This window comes from Epinephelus fuscoguttatus, linkage group LG14, assembly GCF_011397635.1.
Source record: "Epinephelus fuscoguttatus linkage group LG14, E.fuscoguttatus.final_Chr_v1".
Lineage (NCBI taxonomy): Eukaryota > Metazoa > Chordata > Actinopteri > Perciformes > Serranidae > Epinephelus > Epinephelus fuscoguttatus.
The window spans coordinates 2,192,422-2,220,164 of record NC_064765.1 but is presented as its reverse complement, the minus strand read 5'-3'; the positions used below and the strand labels follow the sequence as shown (position 1 = coordinate 2,220,164).

Below are 27,743 nucleotides of genomic sequence, written 5' to 3'. Positions count from 1 at the left end.
TTTTGTCACTGACAGGCTCAGATTGTTATTCTAAGTGTGTGACAGCATTATGAAAGGATCCCTACAGAGACAGAGCTTTGTGTTAAAGAGTCAGATCCTTTTAGTTTAACCAGAAACAGCCCTGAAATCACCGTCACCAAACCCACCAGACTGCATTTAAATAAACAGTCATGTTAGTGTGTACAGAGGCAGCATGTTGTCACATCTAACTGGTGAATTAAGGGTTAATTTAAACCAGAGCTGGTGATTGTTGGAACAGTGGAAAGACAAACCAAGATGGTTTCTGTGAGTTTTATTTTGTTTCTATCAAGTCTGAATGAAGTGTGTTTGACAATAAAATGACTGTTTATTTAAATGCAGTCTGGTGGGTTTGGTGACGGTGATTTCAGGGCTGTTTCTGGTTAAACAGAAAGGATCTGACTCTTTAACACAAAGCTCTATCTCTGTAGGGATCCTTTCATAATGTTGTCAGACACTTAGAATAACAGTCTGAGCCTGTCAGTGACAAAACAAACACTGTTAATGGACGGACACTGACGGTGTGAACATGACCTGAGTGGTTACATTGCAGCCTGTTTAGCCGCTGCTGCCAGCTGCAGCGCTCTCATTAAATCCTGGACCAGATTCAAAAGTCGTTGTCCCTGTCAGTCACTCAGACACAAAAACATGGCAAAATAGGGTCCAGGTTGAGAAATTACAGTACAGTTTTTTTGTTAACTTTCCAAGAGTTTGTCCAAGAGTTTGTCCAAAACTTGGACGGCACTTTCCTGAAAAATCAGCTGTAAAATAAATACAACTATTTAAATGTGTATGCCCCTCCCCTAGGCCAAAATAAAACTGTAGTCCTTCCTGAGTGCTTAAAAATGGAAGGAAATAAATCAACAATCTTCAGGTGTGTTTTAGAAAATAGGAATTTTATTTGAAAGTTTACAGAATATTTGATTCGTGAGGTCGATTCATGCAGAACCACCGCTGTGTTTCCAGAACACTGATGTTCTCCTGTCTGCGTGCAGCTTCATGTTGTTGTGGACTGACACTCTACAGATGTTCCCTGATAAATACCGAGTGCTCTGACTAGTTACAGGAACTACAAAGCGACGGAGCGCTGTGAGACTTCAGCCGAGTCGTGTGCACATCACTGGGAACTGATTGTAGCTTCCGAATGTTCAAAGTGTTCTTAGCCAGCAAGTGAATGGTTTCTTTTCATACGCACGATGAGTGCTGTTTATCTTTTGCTTGCTCCTTCAGTTTTCTTCTTTCTGTTTATGGGCATGTCTTGAAATTACCCATAATGCTCAGCCACATAAGCTAACTGATTCTTGTATGGGTCACGGTGTTATCAGGTGAAGACAGTATCACTCAGTATCAAGATCAGCCATCACAGCTCCTCTGATCTCATGCTTCTGCCTTCCTTCACGTGTGTTATCAGCACACTGGTGAAAAAATGCCTGCGAACGTGCCGGTTCTTGACTCCTCCTCCCCCGCCCCCCCACCCCCACCCCTCGGTGTCTGCGTGTCACATCTGCTTCTGCTCCAGCACGCATATCGCTAATGCTTTCAGGTGTTACAAAGGGATATATACCGCATTACAGCATATATTGAAATGCCAAATGCTGCCTTATTTTTGTTTTGTTTGGATGTCAAGAATCTGGAACAGTGATACTCAGCGTACGGCTCTGGGCCAAATCTGGCCCCTGATACGGTGCCAGGAGGCCTCCCTGAAATGTTCTTTAATTCACAGGGTAAGGTGTCTCACACTGGGAATTATTTCGTGCTTTTAATATACAGGAAGCAGCTTTCACATCGCTGTGTGGTAACTGTCCTGACAGCCTCCTACCCACAGGAATGTTCCCCCAAAAAAGCAAAGCGTTTTTAGCAGCTGCAGCTACAGTCCAGGGCTGCGACGTGCAAGCTAGTGCAGCCTCATGTTAATAACTGCATACTGTAGCAAGACGACGGCAATCATTGAAATGACCAAAGATTTTTACATATTTGGAGAATTTACAATCATCTGAAGGTTGGACACCACCATTATCAGCTCCTCCATCTTGTAGTCTTTCCGTCTCTAGGATGCCCGTCCCCTTTTTGATCATCCAAAGCCAGAAGTTCAACCAGGTGAACTCTGCAGCACAGCTAAATCTGTGCGTTCAGCGAGATAATCGTCACAAATGAACCACTTTAATGATTTTACAGCCCTAAATACAATCACCAGAAATAAAAAGCTAACGTTAGGCTATAAACAAACTACACCATAGCCACATGACTCAGCGTCGCCACAACAACGAGGCTGCAAAGCTGCGTTCGGCAGTCATAGACTTCTTTAGCCACCGGTTAGCATCCACTTTTTTTAAGACGCATAAAAGCTTCTAATATTTACTGATGTAATTTATGTCGTAGATAAAGTGAACGTCTCCTCAGCTTGTGTGAACCACAGACCTTATTTCAGACATCGAACAAAAAAAGCTTCAAGACGAAGAAACAGGAAGTGCTAACATGCTAACTCATTCTGAGGGCACTCTGTACATACATTGTGTTGGCGCTGTTATTACCTCCCATGGCGGCTTAAAGGTGACACAACTCTGTCCCTCAATTCCACGATCGTACCTTACATATTCAACAGTGATGGTGCAACATTCCTGCCTTGAACAGGAAGTGTAAAAGGAGCTATTGAGTTTTGTAGGTCTGTGTGCGTTCATGTCGGCGGCGACTGCTTCATACGCCGACTGCCATGTTTTAAACCACTTCCTCTTATTGAAACGACGGGAGGCTGCCAGTTGCTGCTAGGTGGTGCGAAAGTAGCTGAAGGCGCCAGAGTTCATTAAGAAGCATCAAAATAGATCATTTATCAAACATAGTGCCAGAGGAGAATCCCCTGGATCACCTGACGAACGTCCGGGCTGAGCCCAAAATGTCCTTAAATCCCAGAAACGTCCCTGCGTTCATGTGCGGGGCCTCTGACTGGCCCCTGACCTCACATTTTGGCCCCGGGCAGTACAAGTCGAGTATCTCTGATCTAACACTTCATTTTCCTCGTCGGGGCTCGGGGCAGGTTTGGAAGAAGAAAGCCATCTGTTCACTTTTTACCTTGTGTTGATGCTTTATGTTCGATCACTGCACAAAATAAACTGTATGCATAGAAAACGAGCAGTAACAGTGACTTCCTGTGAAATGCCAAAAAAAACAAGCCTTGAAATGTAATCTGTGGAGCAGATGGAAACACCTTACAGTATTCTGATGCCACTGTTAACAGCATTTGTGGATGTTCTTGCACTACTTATCCGTCAGAGCATAACGAACATACTGTACCTGTCTGTCCATGTCGGGATAGTTAGATCTACTTCACTCCGTACTGCACTTTCTAACCGCTCTGTGATTTAAGCACTTGGCCGACTTCGACACCATGACGACGATTTGAGCTTGAAGCATACAAAAAACATCCGAAACCGTCTTTGTCATCTGAGTTCCTCTGTGCGATCACAGTATCAAGTGCATAGATGACGTAGAGACATATTCAGTGTGACTCGGCACTTATGAAGAATTAGCGTCCTCTTCCATGTCTTCCATTTTTATTTAAGTTTCAACTGATTGTATTTTGTCCTCGAGTGTGTAGCCGGTGGAATGTGCTTAAGGTAGTGTGTGAGATTGGAAAGTTTACAATTCGTGATGCAATTCTGTTTCACAAATTTTGTATATTTAATAAAGAATATTTTGTGTTTCTTGCTCACCGTATGTTTGGTTGTTAATCTTTCTTTGGGCTCTGTGTGTGTGTGTGTGTGTGTGTGTGTGTGTGTGTGTGTGTGTGTGTGTGTGTGTTCCACAGCACTGATTCAGTGTTTGTTTCTGATCATCAGCTCCATTTTTTTTTCCAAACACAAGTTGGTAAAATATCTGAGTTTATTTGTCTTTTTTATTTGCAAATGTATAAAACATTTTAGTAATTATAAACTAAAGGAGCTTCGTATTAGTTATTTTCCTGTCATCAGACCTTTAGTACTCAGAGATGGCGCTACAAAGTCCCTTCTTTATCCCTCCTCTGCATTGTTACACAGAACCAAACAGCGGCGGCATCATGTGGCTCCATTGTGTGATCGTAGACAACATGCTGACATCGTGAAATCAAGGTGTGACATATAACACAACAGCATCAGCCTCCAGTGTGACATATAACATGCGTGTCAGCAGCTCTTAAAAACAATAACAATGACATCACATGTCAATAACAATCACTTAGCGTCCCTGTTACATGGCGGCTGATCTCATCCTCTGCTCGGAGGGTAAGGAGCACCTGGACCTCAGTGTTTTCACTGTTTGTGGACATATACTGGCGCTGTTCTTTCTTTGAGTTAGCTGCTAACAGCTAGTCTTTAAATCTCCCTCAGTGGGTCACTCACATAACACCTCATCAAAACATCACACCTGTCCTGCCTACTGTCAGGTTTACAGAGTGCTGAAGGGATGACATTTTTTTTAGGCCGACATGGAAGTTAGCGTCGCCCTGGTTCATTTTGGATTGTTGCAAAAAATAATCTCTGTGACAAACATTTATAACACTTACAGGAACACTTCATGATTTTTGCAGCCTAAATGCGACAGCAGCAGTAAAAAGCTAAATGTTATTACAGTAAACAATAAACTCGCGTTTAAGGTCAGAGTAAAGATATGGATAAAAGGTAGATAGGATTGAGTAGGATAATATTTGTGGATAGGCGGGAAGGTATTTTACTCCGTCTTTTTAAATTTCCTGAAAGAGTCTTTGGTGTAAATCTGATTTTATCAAGCTGTAGATTACTGAAAATATTACAACCTGCCTTCTGTTATCATCTTTAAAAATCACCAAATTACAGCATTTATCACAGCCACAAACTGTAAAAAATAAGTAGATAAATAGTTCAAATTTCCGACGGTCCTTGGACACATCGTGTGCAACAAACGCTTCTGTCAGAGAAAAAGAAGTGTCAAATAATTTTATTTCATTTAAGCACCTGGGAGGGAATTCTGTGTTTTTTATTTTGGCTGAGGGGAGGGGCATACAGATTTAAATTGTTGTATTTTTTTGTTCATTTTAATGTTTTGTTTTTAGAAAATTTGCCTCCTTGATTTTGGCACTAAATGTTGGCACCTTTTAAAGACAATTTGCCTTCCAGATTTAGGTGATTTTCCAATTTTTAGTGTATTCACTTTATTAAGGGGAGGGGAAATTCAATGTTTTCACTCTTGCTTGTCAATTACACACAGGTCTGAAAGACACACACATGCACAAACAGGACCTATACATGCACAAAGTGGAGAGATGTCAGAGTGAGGGGGCTGTAATTCTGTTGTTTTTATAAAACATGTCTGTTTTCCAACAACAACAAAAAATCACCAAAATGAAAACATTTATCACAGCCAGAAACTGTAAAAACAGAAATTATTACTGGATTTTCAAAATGGTCCTTGGACACATCGTGTGCAACGAATGCTTCTGTCAGAAAAAACAAAAACCTAAAACCAAGTCTGAGTTTTAACTTTCAAACATCAAAGGGTAAGTTTTAAAAATCTAATAACACATTTATGGTGGAGGGAGGGTCATGGGTTTTCCTCCAGTCACTCAGGGAGGGTCAAGGGGAAATATTTGGAGCTTTGGGGAGGGTAAAAAAAAAACAGAGGTCACACCCCAGCCGCCCCCTCTTCTAAAATATAAAGAACAGTCCCTTAGTGTCCATGATTGAAGACAACTCACCACACTGTTACAGTTATTTCCGTCACAGAGGATGAACAGAATAATACAGATGTGAACATGTGGAATAAAATCAAACACTTCTGTTCTTGATGTTCTGCTGCTTCTTATGTTGTGATGACTTTGAGGTGTTCATGATATTTTGTCCACGTCACCAGCACAGGTTTTATCTCAGTTTGACCACCAGAGGGCTTCATCTACTCTGTAAACTCTCACAGCTTCTCTCAGAGCGAACACATGAACACATGGACACATGAACACATGAACACACACCCTCTGTAAAACTATAACTGTCTCAGTTTATCACCAAACTTTCACCCTGTTCACTTCCTTTTTAAACTCCTGTAAACACACCGTGTGCTCCTGGGAAGTGTAGTCTTCTAACAGCAGCTTCAAACCACATCCTGTCCGACAGGCACTACATTACCCGTCATGCAGCGGGGTGAGTGAACAACTGAGCGTTGACCGCGCAGCAGCAGCAGCAGCAGCTCTGCAGCCTGAAGTTTGATCAAACACCGTTTTTATAACCGTACAGAGGAAGAGGAGGAGGAAGAGGAGCACAGCTGTGTGTGTGCAGCAACATGTCTGAGTATGACACCTTCCAGCTCGGCAGGTCCCGATACGACCAGGTACTGTGTCTAAACTTTCCCTCCATGCGTTGAGTCCAGGCTGCAGCAGCAGCAGCAGCAGCAGCTGTGTCACCTGGTGAACAGGTAAAGGTGTGTTAACACCGATAATGACATCATCACAGGTATGAGCTCTGAGTCTGTGTCTTACAAACAGCTGCACACACTCACTGTGTCTGTGTAAACTACAGCACTGAAGTTTGTCAAACTCATCCAGTACATTTACTGTTGTTTTACATGAACTGAACTCTGAACCTTCCTCTGTGTCAGTGTTTATGTCACCTGGTCAACTTTACCCGCAACGTCCAGTTCATGTGATTTAAAGATTAAAATCTGTCCAGCTGACTCAGTGTTAACTTCATGGCACAGTCCTTAGATGCACCCGAGGCTCTCTGACTGCTGCTAAAGTGCTTTAAAACACCGTCTTCATCAGGGTGTGAGATAGAAACAGGTGTGCAGTGTATGAGCTCATATGACACCTGATGTTTTTACACCTGCCCACACAGAGCTTTGACACACAGCGGCACTCTGTTGTTTCCTCACATCATTTAGAGTTTGACCTTTGAACGCAGCATGAGGTTTATAATCCATGGATGTGTGAGGAGACCTGGATCCAGAGTTAAAGGAGGGACCCTGTTATTACTGAGGGTGCTTTCACATGTAGCCCTTCTTAAAGAAACCAAACTCAGACCTCTTAAAGTGGACCAACAGAAAAAGGGCTCAGTGTTCACACTGTAGCCCATCAATATATGATATAGTTTTCTTTTTACTTTGACGCGGCGCTGCAGTGAGGTTATGAAGCTGCTCACTTTCAGATGATCTTAATATTGCTGTGCTGCAGACTGTTGCTGTGTGGTGTATTCTACATTAACATCTGGAGACGTGCAGAATCTTCATGGACCACACTCCTCCTCGTCCTGCGTCCTTACAAGCGTTACAGGCCGACGTGGTTTCAAGCGTCCCAGGTCAGCGTCATGTGATCTAGAGGGCTGAATACAACAGTGAAGTGAACCTGTGCACTTTGTGTTCACAGGGCGCTGGTTACATGAAGATGCACTGACATGAAGTGACCTGAGGTGGTCTGAGATCGGTTTGCTTCAGAGGGTCTGAGTTCTCTTGGAGTGTTCACATATGTGCAAAAAATGCTGAGTCACTGCTCTGAATCCGTTCAGAGGGCTGAAAAGGACCAAGTGTGAAAGTTGCTCGGCGGCTGAAGAAGACGAAACGAGACATGTCTAACAGTAGTTGATGAGGTGGTGCACTGCTGGGTGGATGGAGACATTTGCCCTCCTCTGTGCTCCAGTGCTCTTTAGCTGATAGGTGTGTTACACCCACTGAAGGTGTCAGTATAAGGAGTGACAGGAAATGAGGTCAGGGGTTAAACAGTGCTTTTATTACAGAAGGTCCACTTCACAGTCTCTATTCTCTCACCTCACCCTCCTCAGGGTCGACCCCCCGCTTATCACTAACAGGGCGGGGCTGAGCTCCACTGTCATCACTCGGTACATCCTGCCCTCACACAGCGAACACACATATTCAGAGTTTGCACACCTGATTATTTTTACTGCCAACAGTCGACCACGACACCTTAACCTGCTCTGACCTTCTGACTGGGCTTAACCTGAGAGAGTTGGTGATTCATAGGGCTGTGTGATCTGTCCTGAAAATTATATCATGATATTTTTCAGCTATATCGACATAGAGTGGTGGAAAAAAGTTTTCGGACACCCTTAAAATTTAACACAATCTCAAATATTATCATGAAATATTTGTGGAAAAATCTTTTTTGTGTTTCAAAAGGTGTGGCTGCATTAGACAGATACAAACAAATACAAATTATATTTTTTTGTTTATTGTTTACAAGAAAAACTAACAAAACTAAATTCTTGACAGTTTCAATATGTCAGTTCTCAACACTGTCGGTATCAAAGTCAACAAATAACAGAGAATGTGTTCAAAACTGAACAAAAAATAAATAAACCATCACATCATCAAATTAATATTTAGTAGTCCTGCCACTGGCACGTAGTAGAGCTCTAATCCTGGCTGGCATGTTCCCCACGAGCCTTTCACACTGTTGAGGGGTAATCTTGTCCCATTCTTCTTGAATTACTGCTTTTAATTCTTCTAAATTCTTTGGTTTATGCTTTGAAACAGACCTTTTGATAATCCACCACAGATTTTCAATGGGGCTCATGTCCGGGGATTGAGCTGGCCACTCTAAGACCTGGATACTGTGCTCCTGCAGCCAAGTTCTACTGGCCTTGGATGTGTGGCAAGGGGCATTATCTTGTTGAAACATCCAGTTTGTACCTCGACGGAACAGTGCACGCGCAGAAGGGAGCATGTGGGTTTGGAGAATGGTCCAATACTTGGTAGAGTTCAATGTGCCATCACAGACAGTGAGATGACCAACACCAGCAGCACTCATGCATCCCCAAACCATGATACTGCCTCCACCATGCTTGACAGTAGGTACTGTACATGCTTCGCCTGGCCTTCTGCGTACCCTCACATTAGTAGGAGGAAGATAAAGCTGGAAACTGGACTCATCTGACCACAAAATCTTCTTCCAGTTCCTGGCTGTCCAGTTCTTGTGTGCCTGGGCTAACCTCTGTCTCTCATTGATCAGGGGCTTCTTGATAGCCTTGTAGGACCTTAAGCCATGATCTAAAAGTCGGCCACGTACAGTGCGGGTGGAACACTGGACACCAGTTTGGTTTGACCACTGCTGCTGAAGCTCCTGTGATGTCATTCAGCGGTTTTGCCTGCACATGCGGATCAGGATGCGGTCATTTCTTGCTGAAGAAACCCTTGGATGCCCAGATCTTGGTTTGTCTTCCAAGCTGTTGGTTCATCTGTATTTCTGCAGAGTGTATCCAACTGCTGAAGGACTGCATCTGCACTTCCTGGCTATCTGGCGGCAGCTGTACCCTTCCTGGCTGAGAATCTTTATCTTCAGGCGTGTTTCCTGCGTTAGGTTCCTTGTTTTAGCCATTTTTGTGTCTGAAGAACTTTCAAATGTGCTGGCTTTATGTAGACACGAAGCTTGGCAACAAAAATTGTGTCTTTTAATAAAAAGAACGACCTTCATCACTGGTACCAAAATGACCCAATACTCAAAATTTCTTATGTATTTTTATGGACCCAATCAATTTTAAGTTTTTAATGGCTTTTTTAGGATTTATTTAGTATTTTGGCTGTGACTGTACTAAAAGAAATTGCACTTGAAGACCTAAGAGTGATTCTTAATGCAATATTTCACAAATGCATGGGGTGTCCGAAAACTTTTTTCCACCACTGTATATCTTGATATTTTTATCTGCTCAAAGCGTTTCATCAGTGTCAGGACTGGGAGACAAAATTGAACAGAACATAATGATTCTCTCTAAATACTCTCTCTGACGTGACACAGTTTTAGGGATGACTATTATTATTTTTAATTTTTTTTGTCATAAAAATTATTAACACAGATTTTTTATTAATAATCATCAATAATTTGGATATAAAGACTAAGTGCTTGAAGGAAAGCGTTAGAACAAATAGAAAAGTCTAGTAGGTTGAATAATTCACATCACTTTGCACATGATTGAAAAATCAATAATTTAACTCTGTTTTCCCTCAATGAGAATTTTGTTTTGTTTTGTGTTCTGTGATTTTGGGAAGACTGACAGCCAAAGTCCATTAAAACCAAAAAGTGCCTTTAATGGTGCAGTGTGACTGTTACTGTGTCTAAGCTGCTGAGCCAGTATTAATTCAGGTAAGAAGAACAGGTTTATTAAAAGGTGTGTAAAATATGGAAACTAAACAGAGCATTAAAACGAACGAATCAGTAAACTGTGAGAAAAGGAGAGAAACAGCTTTATTAAACAAGTGAACTGTAAAGTGCTGCGAGAAACACTTCATGCTGTGTTTGTCATTAACAGTACAAACCCATCAGTTTTAGTGACGGTAAAAACATTAATTTCACAGTAACATAAAGTCGACTCCCTGCTGCTGTTTACAGGCTTTTATAACAGGGGAATTCTTCCCAGTGTGGAACAGGATTTGTCCACATCTCAAGAACAGGTGAAACATAATAATAATAATAATAATAATAATATTACATAAATTACATAAAAGCATCTTTTGCATATTTTAAAATAAAAACTATTTTGAGGTTGTTGTTTTTTTTTTTTGTTCAGAGTCCAGCTCCACTCCCATGACGTTAATTAATATGTCAGTTTTTTTAGATTATTAAAGTGATGTTGTTTGTAAATGAATCAGTCACAGAGATGGAGCGTATGTTTTTATTTTTGTTGTTTACCTGTTTATAAGTAGAATAAGTTTAATACAGAAATCCTAAAACTAAGATTCCAGCTGTATACTCTTCCAGACTCAGCACAGTGAAGATGTTTCATTCATTCTTAATATCTTAGTACAAGTGTTAATGAAGCATGATGCACATTTTAATTACTGGTTAATTTTATTACTTTATTTTATGCCCTTATTGTCACATCTTATAATTCTCTGCTCTTCACATCAGAGCGACTGTAACGAGTCACAGTGTCCCCCTCAGGGATCAATAAAGTATTTCTGATTCTGATTTTAAAAGAGAGAGTAGGGGTAAATTTACTTTATGTGAAATTCAGCCAAGAAAATAATTTTCTTAATAGTTCAGCATTTTCTTGGATATATTCATGACGCAGAGTTTAAAACCAAACAATACTTATAAAACATATTCAGGGAGAATTTAAGGACTAATGTCAGATCAAAAATAATGTTATATGACCAAGTATTTCTAATGCAGACATGAGGTCACTCAGACTCTGACAGGTCACAGAGGTCAGTGTGACACTGATGAGTCCAGCTGAAATGAGTCCCCTCTCCCAGTATCCCCAGTATCAGCTCTCACTGGTCAGGTTGGTGAGTCACTGGTGAATAATTGAATTTAACAGATTTTTAAAAACTCTTCCCCCACGCCGTGTTTTTAACCATCCATATGTTCAGGAAGTCACGAGGCGCCGCACAAACCAGATTTTCATCCAAATTAGCAGTTAGTGTAATTAAAGAGAAGTTGGGGAGGGACGGGCGCCGCTCCACGCCGAAACCATTCCTTCTGCTCCGTTCTGAATAATGATGGAAAGGTATTTCTGGCACAGTCATTATAGAAATTAATTGCGGATGGTGTGAGAGGATTCGGGCCCCTAAAAGATGCAGATAGGAAACAGTTTGTCGGCGGTATTAATGAGGAGGCTCCACCTGCTGTGTAGAAACAGCTGGCACGCTGTAATCTCACTGTTTACTGGGTGACAACTGGAATCTCTCCGCGCCCACAGAAACCATCCACGTTCAGATTTGGCTCCTTTATATTGACTAAATTAAATTTATTTACCTTCACATCAGATATAAGTTAGATTTGCTGAAGTTTCTCATCGGGACTCATTTCACTCAGCACACTGAAAACTTTAAAGTGTTTAGATGATAAATAATTGTTTACTGCTGTAAACAAAATGTATTTTTAATTAACTTATTAAAAATGAACGTAGATAATGTTTTTAACGATGGATTTCTTCTCCTCCTCTAGAACACGTTTTTCGGTCGGTTCAGGCACTTCCTGGATGTGATTGACCCCAGGACGCTCTTCGTCACCGAGGTAAACAAACTTATTTATTTTATATTTCATTTATTTAATGGATCTGATCTGATGAACGTTAAACTGAACCATGGAGGACAGATCCTCCTGAGCTGACAGGGACTGTGTGTCTCGTCTCATTGCAGTTTTTCAGGGAGGAACAGATGTTTTTCACTGTCCTCAGAGATTCAAGTCTGACTTTAATTTGATCAAGAAAATTCACATTTACCTTGAATTAAAATAAAAAACTGTGTCAGAGGCAACACGCTGATTCATTTTTGTCCTCCAGCCAATGTGACACCATATTACTGGACTTTATAATAATAACACATGTTATGGATAGGTACCTTTCAAAGCACTCAAGGACACCTTACAAGACACAGTGAAAGAAAACGTCTCATTTTCAGACGGGATTTAAAAAGGAAAAGGAGTCGATACTGTGAATGTCACGTTGGAGAGACTTCCAGAGTCACGGTAAAATCTGAAGGAGCCCATGGTAGTCCAGGGCAGATGGTGACGTGAGCTGAAGAGGATCTCAGAGTTCAGGAGGGTGTGTAGGTATGGAGGAGTTCAGGCAGGTAGGAAGGGGCGTGGCCTATGATGGGCGTGGCTTATGAAGGGCCTTAAAGGTGAGAGGCAGAAGTCAGTGAAGCTGCTGGCGAACAGGACTGATATGATCTGTGGAGGAGGTTCTGGTTATGATACAGGAGGCTGAATTCTGGACCAGCTGAAGTTTATGAAGACACTTGAGAGGACAGAATTTAAATAATCAATACCAGACGTAACCAAAAAGTGAACGAGTATAGCAGCACTCTTTTTTATTTTTATATCAGGGACCATGTACAGAGAACACTGGACTCAACAGAGTAAAGATGCGCTGCACCAGATTATAGCTTTTTAGCTAGTTTCCATCTGCAGTCCCTGAGGCAGGCAAAAGAAGAAATAACAGAAGAAAAATTAAAATATTACAAAGAGACATATAAAAAGACAGACTGAAACAGTACAAGAAAATAGAGCGCATTGAAACCCATGAGACAACGCACACACAGCGTCCAAAGTGCGAGTGCTCACAATTCCACAGAAAACAGTCATACAAGGTGCACACGCCCATACAGAGCGCGCAGTGCAGTGAGGCAGATAGAACACCCACATGTCTCATTTGGTCTTCATGTAATGTGTACATAAAGTGCATAGTGCAAAATGAGAACAGGATATTCACAGGTGTTAAATGGCGATAAATCTACTACGATCTGAGGTGTAAACGACGAGCGAAGACTTCATATTTCGTAGATGAAAGTAGAGTCACATGTGGGCTTCAAAGGACAGTGGATGACACTCAGACTCTGAACCTGAGCGGACCTACGGATTTTGGATTCATCAGTGGTCAGAGAGAAACTGTGCGTTGAGCCAGAGTAGATTTAGCACCTACGAGGAGAACCTCACTTTTATCAGTTAAATATTTAACAGAACAATTGCAGAGTATAAAGCCGTTCAGAACCAAACTATGTGCCAAACACAATAAAATATTGTAATGGTTGATTTCTATTCTGAATGCACTCATAAGTTTAATAACAATCTGTCCATCCCAGTGAAACAGAATCTTAATGCAGAAACACCTGATAGTAAAAATGACAATACAAAGTCTAAATAGACCTTTCTTGAGTTAATTAGTTTTTATAAACGTTTAACTCAAACCAGTGAATAAAGCAATGATTTAAATCACATTGCATATATCCTGTTGTATTTGTCATCATGACTCAAAATATCCAGAAGTGTCTCCAGAAAACAGGAAGTTGAAGCCTCCTGAGATGAATATGGTGTGGACATAATCAACAAGCTGATCAGAACAGTATTTCATTCAGAGTCCTGCACCAGGTCAGCCACCTGATGGGTAAAAGTGGTATTTCACCCCATCAGTTGTGAGTCTGTCGATCACTGATGACTGTCAGAACTGAGGTTTTGTCGGCATCTACACTTTTACTATGATATACCTCTTGGGCACCAGTGACCAGGGTCGGTCCAGGGTCACCTGACCTGTGTCGGTCGGTCCAGGGTCACCTGACCTGTGTTAGACTCTGCCTTCAACACAGGCTCATCCTGCTCGTGACAGTTCAGAAACATGTGGGTCACAATCTGAGAGAAACCATCAGTCACCTCAGCTGCTGGAAACAGGCGTGGCGTTGACTCGTCATGTTCAGAACGAGTGTTCTGTAGTTCCTCCACAGTTAACCTGACTGGTTTGACCTGTCGTCAAAGCCTGTAATTAACTCAGGCTGTTTGTGACCTGTTTGTGTGAGTGTTGTCTGTCTCGTCATGTTCACACACACTATGTTGTCCTGCACTGTTGTGGTCACCTGACGCTTATTTTCTTCCTCGCCACCGACACTCAGGATCTCCTGCACCCTGAGCTCTCACCACATCTCCACGTTGTTCAAATCCAGACTGCAGCTGAAGACATTCATGCTGCCATTTGTTTACGAGCTGCAGCGACCTGTGACGTTTGTGTCACGACTGTGAGACTGGTTTGCAACCAGTGACAGAATTTGATTCGCCCCGGTTGTTCTCGATCACTGATGGGAAGGTTACTTTTGAAATGTAACAGGTTACAGATTAATTAATAGTTACCTTGTTAAAAATGAACTAAGTAATGTAACTATTTTAATTACTTTATCGAAGTAACTAATTTTTCTAACAAATGTTTTAAACTGCTGAAAAGTGTTCAGAAATAGTCTCTGCCAAAGAAGAAATAAAAAACTTCAGTCCCTCTCCAGTGCTTGAAAAATGATTTGCCATGCCCTTTTAAATAACAAACAGTCCCTAAAGAAAACAAAGGTACTCTCCCTAAAGCCTCCACACTGGACCTTTAAACCTCATTTTAACATGATAAATGTATGACCATATTTAGGTATGTCTCCTGGTCACAGAGCGTGTAGTCTCGCCACCAGACAATCAGAGATCCCCACCTTCTGATAGTCTGGGGACACTCCTTTCTAAAGAGAGTTTATCACACCAGCGAAAACGGCCGGCAACAAAGCAACGCCTCTTGCATTTTTGAAAAGGACACGCCTTCTCAGAAATGTGCGCTCCCCCTTTTCTCGTCCGCAAGGAAACAAACACACAGAGAGCTTGACGAGAGGTTTAACTCCGTTTTATCAAACGTGTGCTCATCCATGAAGAAAATATTTTTCCAGTGGATGTCTCAGTTACAACATGATTGAACTAACTGGAGTAGTTTCATGTCGTATCCGACAACGGGAGGCTTTTAACAGATGACGTCCTGATGTTAGCTTTGCTGCTAGTGTTAGCTGTCCCTGTCAGCTGCAGCCACTGATGCTTTCTAGACATCGTGATCTCCCAAAACTGAATAAATACCACACATAGCAACACAAAACTGCTTTGCTAGCTCAATCATGTTGTAACTAAGATATCCGCTGGAAAAGATATTTTTTTTCATGGACCGTTTAATGAGTTATTACCTATTACAAACACCGCTAATGGCTAACAGGGCTAACAGCTAATGGTTAGCCCAGCTAAACGTGCGCACAGAAACAGTAATGTTTGTTCAATCACTGTGTTTATAGACTTTACAAACATCGGTGATACAGTGATGTGAAAAATGTGATATATAGGCTATATATATATATATATATATATATATATATATAGCTAAAGTTTGGTTTACTACCTGCAAGTATTTGTAAACAACAAGGCGATTGCCTCTATAGTCCGGCCGGACGGATGAGTCATGGCCTTGTAAAAGATTATGTTTGTTTCTTTTAGTTGGTGAGAATGTGTCGTCACAAACGCGACAAACATCCACTAACTTTGACGGCGTTTTCTGCGAGCATGGCTGAGCCATTTTGTACTGCTACACGTGTTTCTAGTGGGACTATGTTTACGAGCACAAGAGTTCAGTGAGCCACCGAAGGACCGCTCTGCAGATTTACTATTGGTTCTGCAACGTAGGGAGTTTTTTTAAACTCTGAAATTGTATCCGCCCATCTAAACACAAAATCAGGGAGAAAGTCATCAGTCTTTAGTTAAGCAAAGCGTCTAAAGACTGACTTGTGAGTCTACAGAGCGTGGGTCGGTCGCTCTCTGCTCGTGGTCACGTCTCTTCAGGTCTTTGTTGTGTTGTGATTCTGTTCATCAGAGCTCTGCTGCTCTGGGTAATGAAGCTGTTAGCAGGCTCTTTGGTGACAGTAATAGCGGCGGCAGCTCCTGGGATGTGATGAGGTGTGGACATGTGGGGCAGCTGTGAGGGGCGGAGAGTGTGTACGCTCACACACACACACACACCTTGCACCCTGCTGGGCTGGCGTAGCCTCGACTTGCCCCTAATGACGAGAGAGGAGCAAGGATGGCTGGGATTTTGCATACACTCGCACACACACACAACCTTGTGTGCACACAAGGCAAAAGTGCACACCTAGAGTTAAGAGTTCACACACACACACATGCTAAAGCTCATTAGTACAAATTGGGCCACATGACCTTGTATTTTGCTCGGCATTAGACGATGATCACACCACAGAAAGCTGCTCATTACCTTTTAGGAAACTCATTTGTCAACTGAAAATCAGCATGAAAGTTTCAGTGAAACACAATTATGGTGCGCAGCGAGCCGTGTGGCGTGAAGAGTGGAGCACACAAACATCTGTGGAGTGACTCGGACTCTCCAGGAGAGTGTTCTGACTTCACTTCCCATCTCACTGACTCTTTGTGTTTGGTCCAATCAGAGACGTCTGCAGGAGTCTGTGGAGCTGCTCCACCGCTTCAGACAGGGAACTCTGCCTCCAGGTGTGACGGACGCTCAGGTAAACACACAGAGTTCACACGTGTTGATTGGTCCACTGAAGGGCTGAAAAACCACCTGTTAATGACGTCAGAGAAGGAAGGAGAGCCAGGAGGTGCATCCCAAAATATCTCTTATACAGACTTTGCACAGTCTCCATTGGATAAATAAAAAGAGACATTTAACGCTGGCGGCACGGGGGTGCAGAGGACCCTCCACCCAGGGGTTTGAACTCTGTGGTGGGGGAGCGCTTCTATGCATTGTCTGCATGTTCTCCCCGTGTCAGCGTGGGTTTCCTCCAGGTGCTCCAGCTTCCTCCCACAGTCCAAAGACATGTAGGTTAATTGGTGACTCTGGTGGGCGGGGCTTAGGACAGAGAGGAGGAGGGGGTGTTTCCAGATGCTGTCTCTTTTTGTGTCTTCTCCGGATTCTTCCTCCAGCTTTAACTGACCGACACAGAAACTGTTGAGTTCTTACAGATCACAGTTTTTCTCACTGAAGGTGTGTCTTGTGTCTCCACAGCTTTGGCAGGCTCAGAAAATAAAACAGGTGAGATGTTTGTGTCTTTAACTCACTTCCTGTCTCTCAATCTCAATCTCACACACACACACACACACACACACAGCAGTTTACACAACAAGCAGACAGCAGAGGGACAAAACATGAAAATGAAACATAAACGTCTTTAATGGAGAATTATTATTAAAATAATAAAGATGGAGAACAGACGAGTGTTTTCAGTGTTAATTAACAGTCACAGCAGACTGTAAAGTCGTCTGACAGTCAGTGAACTGAGCTGCAGGTGCAGCTGGTCAAACACAGAGTTATTTACAGTCACATAGAAACAGAGACTATGAATCTTTTAAATAAGAATTAATGATCTTAATCAATTATTTATTCTTCTGTACATGTTAGCCCGTTCATTATGTTCATGTAATGAGTCGCCCCTCATCCAGTTTGTTTTCACTTTAACAAAAAATATCTTAAAGTCCTCAAATCTCACTGAACTAAGGCACTAACATGTGTCTTCATCTGATGAGACGTTCTGAATACAGATGTCAATAAACCCAAATCCGACCCAGGAAGCACCGAGGGACGAAGATGGTCAGTCTTAGTTCTGTTGGACATGTAATAAAGTCTGTAAACACGCTCCTGACCACAGTGAAGCGCCGCAGCGTCAGGTTTGTTGTGTGTCAACAATGTGAGCACGCAGAATTGGATACAGTTAGATCTGGTGTTCATGCATGAGACGACATGACAACAAAGCTCCAACTACAGCTCTACATGTTACCATGTGGTGAAGTCTGTGTGGGTACGACAGTCACACCTCATCATCACTGGTGGTTGTTGTTTTAGATACCTGCCACCATATTTAGGTTTTTGTAGTAAAGTAAGAAGTTATTGTGTTGTTATTGTGTATTGCCATATTGGTGCAGCTCTAAGCCCTGTTCCCTCCAAACCCTTTCAGTCCAGTCCCTCTGGAACCAGCAGTGACCCTTCAGACATGGTACCTAGACCCTCGGTCTGTTCAGACAGTCCTCTTAAATGTGGGCGGGGTTGTTGTCACTCACTGCTCCGTCCAGCACTCGCTGTATTTCCTCATCAGCGGTGACACAGATGGAAGTCTGCACCTGGTTTATCGTCCACAGAACGAGGCTGCACGCCCACATTTTCACAACAAAATAGAACAGGCTGCAGTGAGAGTCTCTCTCCATGGGATATTTCAAAATAGCAGCTTTGTGCATTTAGTCCTTCTCAGGCAAGCTCAGGGGTTTAGTGTTGCTGTAGCCCACAGGAAGTGAGGATTAGAATATATGACCTTCACATAATCCGCTCCAAATGAATCTATATTTTTAAAGTCATTACTAAAAGTGTGTGTCATATAAAAACTAAAGTGATGGTCAAAGTTGTCACAGTGAAATTTAAGGTGTGCTGATGGATTCACGTCATCAACTCATGCATTGAGTAACATTACAAGTTAACGTTCCACCTTAAAAGTTGCCGGCAGTCGGCCCAGTGAATGAAGTGATTTTTTTCTCTTTCATTTTATAGTTGTAGTTTACTGATGTATGAACAGAGGTTACATAAAACCAGAGTGACCGTCCTCTACTGACCAATCAGACTGCAGGGTTTCTAGCTCCACCTTTCAGTACCAGATCTGTGTGCTAGGTACCCCAACAGAGGGGGGACCAAACATGGGGACGGTGAGGAACGCTTCTGTTGGTACCATCCACAACTTTTCTTCGTGAAGACATGTTGAACTGAACCGCTCGGTGGAAACAGGGCTGTAGTTTTCTTGAGAGACCAACTGTGCCATGTTTTGTCTCGTCACCCCAAAAAACACTTGAACTTTTTGGTAAACAAAATCAACATGTGCCACTCAGCCTCCTCACCTCACCAACATGTGATCTCCTTCATGTTGTGCTCAGCTCACGGCCTGTCAGACACTACAGGCTCCGTTTGTCTGTTTATAAAAATATAAACATAATTTTATGTCAGTCACGTTGTCATATCTCTTGATACTAAAGCAGAATGAGTTGGATTTAGTGCTGTGACGCTGCTGATGTAGGCGACTTTAGCCTGTTTGCATAAAATCAGACTGGTTTAAGCTTGTACATCAGAGCGGACCATCAAAACCAGAAATCAGCCAAACTCTACATCCAGACTTTTACTGTATTTAAGGTGAAATTAATTTGTTTCCAGTATCACTTAAAACTTCCCTTAATTTTTTATCTCCACAGTAAAACTCTGTTCTTAATTAATTTGAACTGAACTCACTCAGCTCTGATTATCGTCTGATGGCTCTGATTACAGGCCATCATCCACCCTGACACGGGGGAGAAGATCCTCATGCCCTTTCGGATGTCAGGTACGGTGGCTCGGTGTGGAAGCTCTGGGGGAAGTGGGATCTTGGGGCTTGTTATGTGGTCCAACATGGAGGCGGCGTTCACCCTGGGAACTGTCACGGCTCGACGGGGCTCTTCAGGTTGTCTCGGGCCTGAAAAAGGTCACACTCAGCTGGGCGCTGATTAAAACCACTCTCCCACGGTGACGGAGACGTTCTTGAGGTTCTCTTAAGAAGCAAACATGAGTATTTTGGTCCAGGCTCGAAGCACCTTTTTTACAATGCGACTCCGACGTGTTGGAGAGACAGGGGGAGGGAGGACACACACCAGGGATTAATACGTTAGGACCAACATTCCTTATATGTCAGACGAGTCCTGCTGCTCCATCTAACCTGTGGAGACCAACACTAATTAAGAAAACCTGAACTGTTGGATGAAGAACTTAAAATCTGCAGAATAACCTTAAACACAAACTATTCTGAGTGTAAACTGTAACTCTAATAACACTGACTCTGTTTATCACAGGTTTCATCCCGTTCGGCACACCAGTGGTAAGACGTTTACATTTCAGTGAAGCAAATCCAGTCACCATGTTTATTGTTATTGATCTAAAATGCAGAAGGCCACAAAGTTTATCCACATATTGTTTTAATCCAAAATTGGCCCTCCATCATTTCGGCTCTGTTATTTCTATTTGTAACTGTGTAGTTTTGTAAAAGTGTTTTATCTTTGTGCAGGTCATTGGTCTCCTTCTCCCAAATCAAACGTTGGTGTCAACGGTCTTCTGGCAGGTAAATACCAACTTCTTCACCTGTAAAAGAATCTATATTTATTTATTTATGAGGACAAAACACATCAATGTGTTCCAGTTTTCTCCAGCCGGACAGTTCCTAGTTGACGTCCTGGGAAGACGCAAAAACCAGTGAAGTGACAGATTGAGAAAAACAAACACTCAACAGGAAAAGTTTCAACAAAAGCAACAAATTTATTTTTCTGAAATCAGTTCCACGAGGAAAAGCAAAGGACTAATGTCAGTGGTTAAATATTCGATCACTGATACATATTCTAGGTGTGTCGACATAATAAGCTCCTCTTCTTCTTCTTCTGTGGTTTTCTCCTCTCACAGTGGTTAAACCAGAGTCACAATGCCTGTGTGAACTACTGCAACCGCAACGCCTCCAAGGTAACAGTGACGTGACCATCCACACACACACTGTGTATAACCAGAGCTGCTTTCATATCTCATGTTTTTTCCTCCTCAGCCAGCTGCAGCCTCCAAATTCGTCCAGGGATACCTCGGAGCAGTGACCAGCGCGGTCTCTATTGCTGTGAGTTCCCATCATGCCTGAGTTTCTTTTTGATCCATAGTGTCTTTAAACCAGAGGTAGATCAATATATCAGTGTAATACTGGACTGCTGTTGACTGCAAACTGAACTGGAGGTTACTGTCTACGTAAAAAGTCTGTAAAACTTCCCCTTGAAGGATTTTTTTCAAATTGGGCACAAATGTCAAACTGTACTCTTTAATGTACTTATTAAAATTTGGTTATCGTAGATCAAAGATCAAGCTCACTGTGACCTCATATAACTCAGTCTGTGAACGCAATATCTCATAAACACCTTGAGGAAAGTTCTTCAAATGTGGCACAAACGTCCACTTGGACTCAACGATGAACTGATTAGAATTTGGTGGTCAGAGGTCACTGTGACCTCACAATACATGTTATCATGTGTCCGCGGTGGTGATAGCCTTGGCCGGAGGTATTGTTTTTGAGTTGTCCATCTGAAAGTCCGTCCCATTCTTGTGAACACATTATTATCGCCATGAAGGAAGTTCTTCAAATTTGGCACAAATGTCCACTTGGACTCATGACTGAACTGATTAGAATTTGTTGGTCAGAGGTCAAGGGCTGTGTGACCTTGCATCTGTCTCATTTGGTGAACGTGATATTTCAAACACACCGTGAGGAAATTTCTTTAGATTTGGCACAAACATCATTTGGACTCAACTATGAACTGAGGTCAGTGTGACCTCACAAAACATGTTTTTGTCCATAACTGAAAAATACATCCACTAATTAACTAACTGAGCAAACTTGACACAAATGTCTAACAGGATAAAATACTGAAGGTCAAAAGGTCAAAGGTCAGCTTGACTGTGACATCATCATGTTTTAACGTCATATCTCAGGAACAGAAGGGGAGACATTTGGTCAGATACTGAATTGGTGACTCTAATCTTGAAACTGTGCTGATTGTATAGATCTTCTGTGTGTGAAGCATCCATGTTTTCACTGACATGGATGGAGACTGTCAGAGACACTGGACTGGTGGGCGGAGTCATACAACCACAGGGTGGACTGGTGGGCGGAGTCATACAGCCACAGGGTGGACTGGTGGGCGGAGTCATACAACCACAGGGTGGACTGGTGGGCGGAGTCATACAACCACAGGGTGGACTGGTGGGCGGAGTCATACAACCACAGGGTGGACTGGTAGACTTGTGATATATACCAAAGTCTCACCCAGACACCCTGTTAACTCTTTATGAATCTGCTTTTTACATCTGAAACCTCCCGTCTACAACGGACTTGAGACGCACACTCGTTGAGGACTTGGCTCAGATTCCAGAGTTCCTCTCTTATCCTGAAGCCTCCTTAAGGAATCTGGTCCTGTTTGATTCGGTGGTGGGAACCTCTTGTGACCGCATGCCTTTGCTGACGTCGACCCCAGCAGGATTCACACCCTGGACCTTCCGCATGGAAGACAAGTAAAATCTAACCATTACACTCGGGAGGCGCCTTGAAAATGTTATTAATCTGGGTTTATGTGCTGAGTTTAAGGGCCCAAACACACCTAACTGACAACAGATAACGAGTGGTGACAGAGGCCGACTGTTGGTGTCATATCAGGTCGCCTGAAGCTCGGCCAAGAAGTTGGTGACTAGTGCCAATGATAAGATAAGATGATGCTTTTTTTTTTTTTTTGGCCCACAGCTGCGAAATTTGCAACATGACAGCAGCCAAGGGAGAGAGTGCAAACAGGAAGCATCAGTAGGAGAAAACACAAAGCAGTAAATCAGAACGAATCAGTAAAGAGAGAGACACAGATCAGTGTGATCAGTAAACTGTACAAACACAAAGCCATGTAATAAAAGATGCAAAATATAATATAGGGACAGACTGAATGGTGTTTCAGGTTTAACTGTTGTTTCAGATTCTTTTCCACAGGAAACGTTTTCATGTGAAACTTTACAGAATTTTAATTATTTGACAGGTAGTTCAGTATCAGGACAAACCTTTAAACACCAGCCTCACAACACCTCGTCAGCTGAACCTTTTTCTGACCTTCACGTCATCAAAGACTCAGATGTCAAAGAGTAACACACGTTCACACACCTGCCTGCCACAGGCCTCAGTGTGGACGCAGGGCTCAAACCGAGCCAATTACTGGTCCCGCTGGGCGCTCATCCGGCTGCTGCCCTCGGGCTTGACAACGGCAACAAGCTCAGAAAAAAAATCACAGGGTGTCTGGAGGGCGGAACGTCAGGCGGGGAGGGGGGCGGGAGCTCTCCAATTAAACCTCCACTCTGGTGACGACCCCCCGCCGGGGTGGGGAGAGCCGGAGGCTGAAGTGACATGTTGGTGTTATCTGAGCCTTTTGACTACAGACCTGCAGTGTGTTAGAATACTGTGTTTCACTGTTTATGCACAGAGACGGGGAGCTTTTACACCAGTCACTTCTGACTCTGAAAAGTTTTTTGTTTCTGTGCTGAAACCATGAAAGATTAAATCCTATTAATTCAAACATTAACTCCAAACATTCAGCGTGTGTCTCATCAACTGGTTTAATCTGAGTTAGGGACTGTCTAAATCATGTGCGTCTGGTTTTCCTTCAGGTTGGGTTGAATGTGTTAATCCAGAGAGCGAGCAGCTTCAGCCCGACGACCAGGCTCCTGGTGCAGAGGTTCATCCCCTTCCCAGCAGTGGGTGAGTTCAAAGAGCTCAGAGAAACACTTCACAGGGATTAAAGCCCGCTCTCCACCAAAACAGCCTTTTAAACTCAATCAGTGTTTGTTCGAGTTCACAAAGGAGTGCTGCGAGAACGAGTCCTGAAACCCTGGGATGAGTTAGCATGTTAGCATGTTAGCACTTCCGGTTCCCTCGTCTTGAAGTCAGCAGGTTTTTGATCAGATGTCTGATAAAAGGTCTGTGGTTCACAAAGCTGAAGAGACTTTCATGTTTTGTTTTATAGCATAAAACGTATTTAGTTTATTTCAGTCATTTTCTAACTTCAACAACTCAAATACAGCGGTTTAAATAGTTTTCTAAACCTGTTGTGTGTATGACACACTTTCATATCAGTTTCTAAACCATCCCACAGATCGACTCCACACCCTGAAACACATCTTTGTTTTCTGTGAACACAGTTTCCTCTCGGTTTATCCTGATGATCTCTGATTAGAAACAACCTTTAGATTCAGCCTGCTGACATGTTGTTGTACACTTTGTACATCAGTGATGCTGGTCGCTACATATCCCGCTGTGAATTTAGAAGCTTTTAACAGTTGATAACAATGAGACTACAAAACGTCATCGCTTTACAGCCTTGTTGTGATGCTGACGTTGAAGTCATGTGACCATTGTGTAGTTTGGGGGGGGCATACATATTTAAATGGTTATATTTTGTATTCATTTTACCATGCCTTCCAAACCTGCACGTGGGGTATGTTTTCTTTTAAAAAAAACACCAAAATTACACCTTTTATCACAGTCAGAAACTGTAAAAACAGAAATTATCATGGATTGTCAAATTTCCAACAGTCCATGAACACATCGTCTTCTGCCAGAAAAAAACACCACCACATCTGAGTTTAAAAATAGTGGTATTTCATCAAAATTAATTTATATCTCATTTTAAATTTGGCGAAAAATAAACCTTTTTCCAACTCCAGGATTTCATCTTCAACTTTTAACTTTCAAACATCAGAGGGTAAGTTTTAAAAATCTAATAAGTCATTTATGGAGGAGGGAGGGTCATGTGTTTTCCTACAGTCACTCAGGGAGGGTCAAGGGAAAATATGTGGAGCTTCAGGGAGGGTAAAAATAAATAAATAAATTAATAAATAAAACAAAGTCACACCTCTGATAAATAAAGAACAGTCCCTTAGTGAGTTGTTGTCACGTTTTATGGGATTGCTGTGTTTATAATGCACAGTGTAAAGTGACACATTTCAGGTGCATTTAAAATACAATTTGGTTACTGAAAAATCTGATTAATGATTTCAAATATATGTTTTATGCAACATTAAATTGTCCTCAGTTTTGACTGTTTTCTTACATTTAGTCTCATGGACTCGTCGAAGGTTAAACATCAGGGAGATGATGTGTCGGGAACATACTTCAGGACTCCTCTGTGATCATCATAACTGTCTGTACGAGAGCCAAACCACAGCTGAGAGCTTTGTGTCCCTCTGTTCCTCACAGTCCGTCCTGCTCTCTGCGGGGTTACAGACGTGTTGTGAGCTCGCTCTGTCAGACGTGTGTGGAGCCACAAAGCTGATTTCCATGCCGCTCTCCCACAAACACACACCCAGGGGTATAGACCCGTGTCCCACAATGCTGCCGGCTCATAATTAAATTGTTTGCCTCCCCCCTCTCTTACCACGGCAGCTCTTTTAATTAAATCAACAGGTTTCTGCAGTGCAGCCTTTGCCTGGTAATTGGCTGCTTGTTAGAACTCTGCTGCCGCAAACAAATTGGATAATTACCCCTAAAGTGGCGTCTATGTCAAGGCCTCATTTACCCGATTTATGTTTGTTCATTGTTGTTGCTGTTGTTGTTTTGCTGGGCCCATATATAAGGTAATTAAAATGGCTAATTGAAGCGAGCGAAAGCAAAGTGCTGTTTGAATTTTCACCTGCTTCATTTTGTTTGCTTACTTAAGGCTAGATTTATTTGTAATAACCTAATCAGGCAGCGGCCTGTCATTCAATTAGATTATGAAGACCTCAACTGCAGGGGACGACACGCCGCAGGAAAATTATGGGGATAATTAATTTGTTGTCTTTTGAAAATATTTATTATTATTTAATTATTATTAATTAATTATGTGAAAAACTCTTTAGTGCATTTCTGTGAGTGTGCCGCTCGTTATTAGCTGACAATTAGAATGTACATAAATGTAATTATTTCAAATAATTACAAATTACAGCCGTATATTTCAGCACTGAGCTGCACACACTTTATAATCATTGATTTCATTTTATAATTACTTTGATGCCTTTGTTAATTTAATTACAAATGTTTACTGTGAAAATTTGATCTGTTTCCTGTACTTTTTGTTATTCCTCACCAAAGTCCACCTGTCTGTCCTTTTATTAATTGGTCTGGATAAAAAAAAATCCCTTGTAGGTAAAAAGAGTGATTTGTTCAGTCAATTGAATTCCCCTCACAGAGCGGCCCTCAGCCCCGCGGCCCTCAGCACAGATAACTCTGAACGCTGTTGTCTTAAATTAAAAAGGCTTGCGGCGCCACCACTAAACTCTCTAAAATGAGTTTTTCTGATTCCTATTAGAGTCAAGGAGAACGGTCCGTCTACATTAACATACATTTGTGTTCATTTTGGCCCTCGTGAATAAATCACAGGGTAACAACACTGCTGTCTGCTGACCTGTCGCTCACCGGGGTCACTGTGTTCAACACTGATTTGACTGACTGGAGTCAAAGAGAAGAGGCTCCACGTTTAGTTTTGTGTATTATGGCACAAATGACACGGCAGTGATGTCGTCTACATTTGGGTTTTTCAGAGAGTAAAGCCAGCGGACCAGATCAAATGCCTTGTGTGAGAAAGCTGCTCTTGATTGGTCAGAATTTCCATGTGGGAAAAATCCAGGAAGTAAAGCAAACGTTGAAGAAGAGTACACTTGCAAGATAAATGTGACACTTTCTAATGTCACAATGGAGGGACAACTACGCAGGTTGATTTTAGCGCTGCTCATCGTGAACTATATTGCTGTCATTGTTCATTTTAGTCAAAGCATACAGTTTGAAAACGAGGCGCGGCTCCAGCTAGGAAATAAAACCGCACCACAGTACCCGGACTGAGACCACCTCTTCAAGAAGGTCTTGGTCCGGTTGTTTTGGTGCTCACCCAGGTGTGATTGCTGTGTTCACACCTGCCCAAACGAACCGCACTAACGGGGCAAATGAACTTGAGTTCTATTGAACTGAACCAAACAGGGCAGGTGTGAAAGCAGCCTGAGAGCGTGTCTCAAATCACATACTTCTGTCAGTACACTTTAATGTAGTGCACATAAGTTCTTCTTGCGTGTGCACTGATTTCAACAGGGTAGTGTTGTCTCAAATCTCACACTGCTGTTTTGCAATTATCAAAATCGGCAATGTCTGTTTTTTTAACTGCCTCCTCTTCGTCTTCTTTTTGAACGGTGAATTGCAAACAGACAGTGGAGCATTATTGCCAACATTTGACTGCTATCTCCACCCACACATAAACCAAACCTACACCACAACATCAGTGCTGATTAAAATGTGCCACCATAGATTGGAGCAAGTTAGCTAGCCAGCAAATGCTAATGTTAGCCAGCAAGCTAATGGTTAAACGCACTGAGCGCACTTGTGCACTCAAAATATTAAGTGTTGAGTACAGAAGTATGCAATCTGAGACACACTGCAAGTTACCACCTTCAAGCTAATCACACAGGTGCAGCTAATCAAACTAATGTTAGTGGGAAACCACTTTGCTAAATACTGCAAAGCGCTATTTTGGAGCGAGCACCAAGACCACAGAACTGTGGATGAAACTAAATCTAACAAGTTAACTACAGCACTGATAAATGGATGGAAACTGACTGCAGACCTGCATTTTAAGTCCTGTGTGTGATTTATCCTGGCTTCATGTGCGTTGAGAGAAACTCCACTAGCTGCTAGGCTAATTTATAAAGTCATGGGCTTGTGCTAATAACGTTAGCATGCTGTATTTGTTTGGAAAAAATGTTTAGTATAAGACAGTTGTTTTGTCAGTGAACCTTGTGAGCTGTAATGGAGCCGAATTTTGTAACGTTAGCTTTGTTACATGTTGCTGTTGTTCCTGGCTTCATATGAGCAGAGGAAAAGTCTGCTAG

The 27,743-nt window shown here is 42.2% G+C and overlaps 1 protein-coding gene across 2 annotated transcripts in view; it reads left to right on the top strand.

The window, feature by feature from the left end:
* Positions 1–6,185: 6,185 nt before the first annotated feature.
* Positions 6,186–27,743, top strand: part of sfxn5a (sideroflexin 5a) — a 35,025-nt gene continuing 13,467 nt past the window's right edge. For both annotated transcript variants that reach the window (XR_007450886.1, XM_049596144.1), the window contains exons 1-10: positions 6,186–6,348; positions 11,912–11,980; positions 16,699–16,776; positions 17,277–17,303; positions 19,569–19,623; positions 20,126–20,151; positions 20,338–20,391; positions 20,727–20,783; positions 20,863–20,928; positions 23,499–23,589. Coding sequence is in view for 1 of the 2 variants with exons in the window: in XM_049596144.1 (XP_049452101.1) it covers positions 6,301–6,348; positions 11,912–11,980; positions 16,699–16,776; positions 17,277–17,303; positions 19,569–19,623; positions 20,126–20,151; positions 20,338–20,391; positions 20,727–20,783; positions 20,863–20,928; positions 23,499–23,589 (571 nt within the window). In the remaining variant the exon portion in view is untranslated. The remainder of the gene's footprint in view (positions 6,349–11,911; positions 11,981–16,698; positions 16,777–17,276; positions 17,304–19,568; positions 19,624–20,125; positions 20,152–20,337; positions 20,392–20,726; positions 20,784–20,862; positions 20,929–23,498; positions 23,590–27,743) is intronic.